Source organism: Bombyx mori, chromosome 15, assembly GCF_030269925.1.
Source record: "Bombyx mori chromosome 15, ASM3026992v2".
Classification (NCBI taxonomy): domain Eukaryota; kingdom Metazoa; phylum Arthropoda; class Insecta; order Lepidoptera; family Bombycidae; genus Bombyx; species Bombyx mori.
This window is the reverse complement of record NC_085121.1, coordinates 5,496,401-5,503,914: the sequence shown is the minus strand read 5'-3', so window position 1 is coordinate 5,503,914 and position 7,514 is coordinate 5,496,401. Positions and strand designations below refer to the sequence as shown.

Below are 7,514 nucleotides of genomic sequence, written 5' to 3'. Positions count from 1 at the left end.
GATACTTACTGACTAAGTCAAGCTCCAGGTCATTATGGAGATTCACGTTCCTTAGGAACCATGGTGCACCCACGGCTATCCTGCAAAAACGTGATTGGATAACTTGAAGGGGTTTCAAGTCGGTGCAAGCCGCGTGAGCGAACACTACGCTTGCATAGGTCATGGCGGAGCATATGCAAGTTTTGTAGAGTGTCACCTTATTTCGAAAGGACAATTTACTTCGCTTGCAAATCATGGGATGAGACGTCCTAATATGAAGGCGGCACGATCACGTACCGTTTTGATGTGGGGACGGAATCCCTCTGTCGAGGGTGACGCCTAGATACTTGACCTTCGAGGCCCATGGTATTGGCTGGCCAAAGAGAGTGATGGGGTAATGGCGGAGGTGTTAACGCGCCTATTAGGGAGTGGGCTGCTCGAAGTGGTATTCGGAGAGCGACCCCTTTTGAAGAACAAATTATGATTTAAATACAAGTCACGCAAAGAGCCATGGAACGGGCTATGTTGGGAATTTCTCTAAGGGATAGTGTGTGTAATACCAAAATCAGCAGAAGAACTGATGTGACTGACATAGCCAAAGTGATTGCTCGGAAAAAGTGGAAGTGGGTCGACCACATGTGCCGTCGCAATGACAATCGGTGGGGCACAAAAGTACTGAAGTGGAGACCTCCTACTAGATGTCGTAACGTGGGCAGACAGCCAACGAGGTGGACCGATGACCTGGTCAAAGTGGTTGGTAGAGATTGGATGTGAAAGGCAAGAGACCGAAGAGAATGGAGTGCATTCGAAGACACCTACACTCGGCATTGGGTGGACACGGGTCGAAGAAGAGAGAATGCTGTTCTTCTTCCATTTTTTTAAAATAAATGGCATTATGTACCGGTAGCAGCATTATCACAGAAAATTGAATAATTTTACTTTTTTTAACACTTAGTGATGCCTATAAGTACGAGCTACCTGAGGTTGCACTTTCAGATACAAGCAGAGTAAAGACAGCTAGACAATGGCAGGCCTGAAAGGTTGATTGGTAGAAGCATATCTGTCTTAATTAAAAGTGTATAATGGTATGATATTGTTGACTAACCGTTTGGAAACTCCAAATTAATAATATTGAATACGCAATCGGTACGTAAAACAATTTCGCCTGAAATTTTCTTTCGTGACAGTCACCATTTTGTGATTGTGAAAATAATTGAGAAAAATCGAGATAGATGTATAATCGATTTTACATTTCGGAATCGTACATCGCCGTTCGCAGGGATAAGTGGACAACACTATAAGTAATAATTCCTTTCTTTTTGCTTGGTGTCCGTCTGTGGACGCCACTTTGTAACTTAGATTTAAAATATGGTGAGCATTACTAAAAATATTTATACAATATTCACAATGTTACTAAAATTTTGTCAAATGTGTTGTATTTTGGTCAACTTTATCAGTGATGGTCAAAATTTATATTGATGATTATTTAGAAGTCACGTCGACATTATTTCTAGTTTACTAACGATAGCTGAAGTAGAAATTTCAATATTGAATAAATTATTACATTGAATTACAGCAAATAACACAGTGAATATCATAAATATAAATGAAAAATGCTTCGAGTTTACAACCTAACCTAAGTGATGAAATACCGACACATGCGCGTCATCTGATGCTGTGAAAGGTGCAGAGTTGAAGTTCAGTGCCGTGTTTTATGTGTGCTGCAATATTCGATTTTGTGTCCTGAAACAGTGTTAATGATTATTAAGTGTCTCTGAAAATAGCTTCAAAATGATCTATAATTCAGCAGTGTTTGAAATTCTGAACTCAATAACATTGTTTATTTTACAGGGATTCGTTAAAGTTGTGAAGAACAAACAATACTTCAAGAGGTACCAAGTAAAATTCAAGAGGCGTCGTGAAGGGAAAACTGATTATTATGCTCGTAAACGCCTCGTTGTTCAGGTACGTACAAATGCTTTTTAATCATAGTTGGGGTAGCAGGACCCCTAATAGTATCCACTTGTTTCACAGTTTCAAAATGCTCAAATTGTAAAAAAAATGCCTTAAAATCTAAATTAAAATAAGCACTGAGATATTTATTAATAGAAATATATTTGAGGCCTTAACATAACAAGAATACTAAACTATTCCAGTTGAAAAATATTCTCTATGATTAAGCTGATGGGTAAAAGTGGAATGTGGGACAATTGTCTGTAGCACACTGGGTGAGACTTGCATATACTAATAATGGAGATTTAACTGTTTAAGCCAATCTGAAAAAGGTTATAAATCTGCACAAATAGCAGCAATATTGTCATATAAGGCAGGTAGTCTATAGGGCATATACTCGCTGCTTACTAATGAGCACATGTGGTTTATACAAATTTGTTTGTTTACTAAGTGAATATTGTTTTTCTTCAAGCTTAGTAGTCTGATTTGGTTCTTCAGGAACATATTGACGCTTGAAAGGCAAACATGACTAAGCGACAATAACTGATTTGTACATAAATGATAGGCAATAACCATATTCAATGCGCAAAAACAATATCTTTCTGGGTCTATTAAAATCATTTCAATCCTACAGCTAGATTTGTTAAAATATAATTTTTTTCAAGTATTTCTCATGTATATTTTAAATCAATTTCAACTTTAAATTAGTCTACTGTAAAGGCCACGCATTGTCGCTTAGTCACTTTTGCCTTTCAGGCGTTGATATGCTTTACATAATATGTAAATTGTTAAAATAAGATTTATGTATCCTGTTATTTCCATGCTTAGATGAATCTTTAATGCTTCAGGACAAGAACAAATATAACACACCTAAATATCGTCTGATTGTGCGTCTCTCCAACAAAGATGTAACATGCCAGGTGGCCTACTCTCGGATTGAAGGTGACCATATTGTGTGCGCTGCTTATTCACATGAGTTGCCACGTTATGGTGTGAAGGCAAGTTGAAGACAATATATCCTTATTAATATATATCCTTTCCTTTAATATTCACTCAAATGATGAATTGAACGGGCGGTCTGAAGTTGACGTACAATCAATAATAAAGTGCTGTTACATGTTCATAACTGATATATAATCTCAAAAAATATGATTTGAATTATTTAAACTATACACATGAAAATAGAGATTTGTAATCTTTCATTATAGGTTGGTCTGACAAATTATGCTGCAGCATATTCAACTGGTCTGCTATTAGCACGAAGACTGCTTCAAAGACTTGGACTTGACACCTTATACACTGGCACAACAGATGTCACAGGTGATGAATACAATGTTGAACCTGTCGACAATGGACCAGGAGCATTTAGGTACAAATTAAATAAAAAAAGTTATGATGTTAATTTAGAAATAAAAATAGTAGAAAAATCAAACATTTTAAATAAAAATAATTTTAATATATAATTAGTAAATAAAAATAATTTTGGCATTTATAATGATGATTTTATTACGGGCGGGCTGAATTATACGTACAATGTAATAGGAATGATGTATTGTAATATTCTGACATTTAAAATATATCAGTATAACATTTAAGTTTTATTTTAGCTGTCCTATTCATGATAAAAATCTTGTGTTTCAGATGTTATTTGGATGTAGGCTTAGCACGCACCACTACTGGTGCTCGTGTCTTTGGAGCTATGAAGGGTGCTGTTGACGGTGGCCTCAATGTTCCTCATTCCATCAAAAGATTCCCTGGCTATGATGCAGAATCCAAAAAGTTCAATGCTGAAGTACACAGGTAATTTTATACTACCTTTGAAAGCAGCCTATCTGATAGTGTATGGTTCCTAAAACTCATAAATATGAATAAAATCATAGTGAAATTTCAATAGCTGATATTTAATCAAATGCAGTCAGTCAGCCATGTGAATTGATTGAATCATTTTAATTATGAAAAATTATAAGTACCTACATATAACATTGTAATTAGCATACCTGCTTCCTTGTATATTGTAAGGTAGTATTGTAGCAGTGGTTGCTTCATATAAACAGTTCTACTTAAAACAAAATTTGCATAGAAAATTTTTGCTCTTATCATCCTCCAATAAATAGATAAATCTATTAATTGGACAGCCATTTGAGAGCTAAATTAATGACATGGTTAATGGTTGTGAAAACAAAATAAATAAATTGTTGTAACCCATCATGTCAACATACAGTACAAATAATGCTCACTTTTAAATATTAGAATATAAATAACTAGTGTAATTATTGCGTCAGTCTGTAAGATAATACCAAAGGCTTGCCTGTCTTGGCCATCATTTGTGAATTCTGGATGGAAGAGTAAGTGCAGTCTGAAGCTGCTAGTGCTGGCAATAATGATGTATGGATTCCTGAAATAGCGTAGTGGACTGGACTGGTTTGTTTACCCATGTGATTTAACACAAATGTTTAATTTTAGGGCTCACATCTTTGGTTTGCATGTTGCTGAATACATGAGAAGTCTTGAACAGGATGATGAGGATTCTTTCAAGAGACAATTCAGCAAGTACATAAAACTAGGAGTCACTGCAGATGCTGTAAGTACTTATCATGTTAGGTTGATATAAAAATTAAAAACAAATGCTATAAACCTAGGATAGCAATTTTTAGGGCAAATAACTAAAAAAAGACGTCCAACCAAATTACTAATCCTCTTTAGATAGAGATTAGTGTCGAGCTTGGACTAAATTATTTTGCAATGTAATATAAGACTTTGATGTATTTGAGGCATCAAGGACCTGTTGAATGTTGTGACACTCAGCTTACATTACTGCAGCTTAAAATAATATCTGCCCAATCTACTGAAACTAGCATGTACAGAGATGTTATTTAGCATTATTAAAATGTTCTGCCGACATCGCCCTAAACACGTCATTACGGATCCTGCCGATCGATTAACGGTGCTTATAGGTACCTCAAGCAGGGGACACCGCCCTTGCCGAACCCGCCGCATGCGACGTAGGGCTTGACGAGTAAATTAACCCATAGACACAGCCCACTGAGTTTCTCACTGGATCTTCTCAGTGGGTCGCGTTTCCGATCTAGTGGTAGATTCTGCGAAGCACTGCTCTTTCTAGGGCCAGTGTTTGCAACACTCCCGGTTTGAGCCATGTGAGCTTACCTACACGTCAAGGAGAAGCTGAAATAGTCTCTCAAAGCTATCAGCATAGGGAGGGGGGAAAAAAGCTTGTATAATAAAACTTAAATAATTTATGATATTTCACCCAAATCAGCTATTTTTGCATGATTGAGTAACAGATAACCAAAACTAAACTTTTACAATAATAATCATAGATTATAGTCATTTTATTTGACATCTACTACTAAAAATTCCTGTTTGAAAGTAATATATATGAATGTAATATTCAATGTTGTATGATGTAAGAAACTCAATCATAAATCAATTTGTGGAAATTAGAACTAATATGCTTTGAATAATTCATGTTCTTTACCTATTTTTTGCTTAGTATTTTGAAAGTTATTTACAAAACAATAGGTAGTATCCATATAATACTCTTGTCTGATTCAACAATAAGTATTAATTACATTATCCTTATCCCAATTATAAATAGTGATATTTTACATGTTTATGTGAAATTATGCATTTTTTAGAACTTGAAATAGATTGTAAATTCTTCAATAACCTATTTATCAGAACAGTTTTAAAACAAACAGACCTGCCTTACTTTGAACCTTTTCAATTAGTCTTTTAAAAACAAAATTTCAATATTGAAGTTTTAATTAGCATTTTGGACATTTTTGTGTATTGATTTTTGTTAGTTCCCATTCTGAGATATTTTATTTCATAGATTGAAGCCATCTACAAGAAAGCCCATGAAGCCATCCGTGCGGATCCATCCCACAAGAAGAAAGAGTTAAAGAAAGACTCTGTCAAACAGAAGCGCTGGAACAAACGCAAGCTAACATTGGCCGAGAGGAAAAACAGAATCAAGCAAAAGAAGGCTTCCTTCATCAAGAGACTGCAGGCTCAGGCGGAAGCTTAAATGCTCTAAATATAATTTTTGAAGCATTATCATGTTTTTATTGAAATTGTTTTCCCAATAAAAAACTACTTCTAATACAAATCAGTAATGCTCAAATTTTGGAAACAAAAGTAATTAATTACCTAAGGTATATTATAACCCTTCACTAATGGCTACCAAAATTTGTGAAATTTAATAAAAATCTGTTAAACCGAGGAAAATGTACTAAAGCGGTTTAAATAATAGAAAATCTGGTACATATTAAAATACCAATAGTTTTCTGTTACAATAATCGAATCGTGTTCTAATATTATATTTGGACTAATATCATTTAAGTTTTTTTTTATCGTAGTAAAAAATGCTATATAAAGCGCAGATTCGTTTTTTTTAAGAACAATGGGACTCACGGTATGAACGACTTTTGGCAGGAACGCGAGGAGTAAAGTTGTGTGATTTGCCTTAATAATATCTATTTAGTGTTTCTTCAGGCTTAAATGTGTAATAAAGGAAAGGTGGTTTAATTTTTCACTGGTGGTAGGACCTCTTGTGAGTCCGCACGGGTAGGTACCACCACCCCGCCTATTTCCGCCGTGAAGCAGTAATGCGTTTCGGTTCGAAGGGTGGGGTAGCCGTTGTAACTATACTGGGACCTTAGAACTTATATCTCGAGGTGGGTGGCGCATTTACGTTGTAGATGTCTATGGGCTCCAGTAACCACTTAACACCAGGTGGGCTGTGAGCTCGTCCATCCATCTAAGCAATAAAAAAAAAATAAAAAATAAAAATAATAACTTTAGTATTTGTGAAAGTGCACAAATGTAGTAAAATAAAACAAAACCGCTGGACGTAACTTCTCGGGACCCTCCAAAGTCTCAGTAAGTGACCACTATTTTACTGAAATTATATTTCATCCCATGTCATCTCATTTCATGCCATGTTTCTTAATCAACTTCATATAATTTCACATCTTAATATTATTTTTCATATAAAAATATAGATATAAAAGATTGTGGTGTATGGTATGACACCTTTGCCTTTTCAGTTAAAAAATAAAACTACTACTACTGTCAAAAATATCAACATAAATTTGACAAAAGGTACCTACTAGGGATGGTCTGTAAGAGGTCAAATTAGAGACCTGTTCCAGTGAAAGAACAGTTCTCGTAGCCTGTTCCAAAATAACAGCCTGTTGCGTTCCAACAGGTTTATTAATGTTTTAAGTAGAATATGTTCCACATAAAAGAACAGTCATACATATGAAATGGATTTAATACATTTTTTAAAATGAAAACAATCTTTCATGTTTTCTCAGGCTTAGGACTGACAACTTGATTTATTATTATTAATGTCATTGCTGTCTTTTTCTATTACAATAAGAGGAAGGAGAAAAGAGCATGTTAGAAACTGTTTGGGAACAAGATGCTATCTTTTCTATTTCTGTACGTGAAAAGGGAAAAGAGCTTGTTCCAAGCTGTTTTGTTTCTAGCTGTTTGATGTGGCAAGAAAGAACGCAACGTATGAAATATTATGGAACAGTTGTTTCGTTCTATAGACA

General features: G+C 35.0%; 1 protein-coding gene across 1 annotated transcript; it reads left to right on the top strand.

Moving 5' to 3' along the window:
* Positions 1-1,302: 1,302 nt before the first annotated feature.
* Positions 1,303-6,008, top strand: RpL5 (ribosomal protein L5; the record flags this gene model as incomplete). The annotated part of the gene is given in 7 exon segments (NM_001043543.1): positions 1,303-1,350; positions 1,831-1,944; positions 2,781-2,930; positions 3,141-3,301; positions 3,574-3,732; positions 4,396-4,513; positions 5,786-6,008. Coding segments are annotated over 7 exon segments (900 nt in total). The 3' UTR covers positions 5,981-6,008.
* Between the last annotated feature and the right edge of the window lie 1,506 nt (positions 6,009-7,514).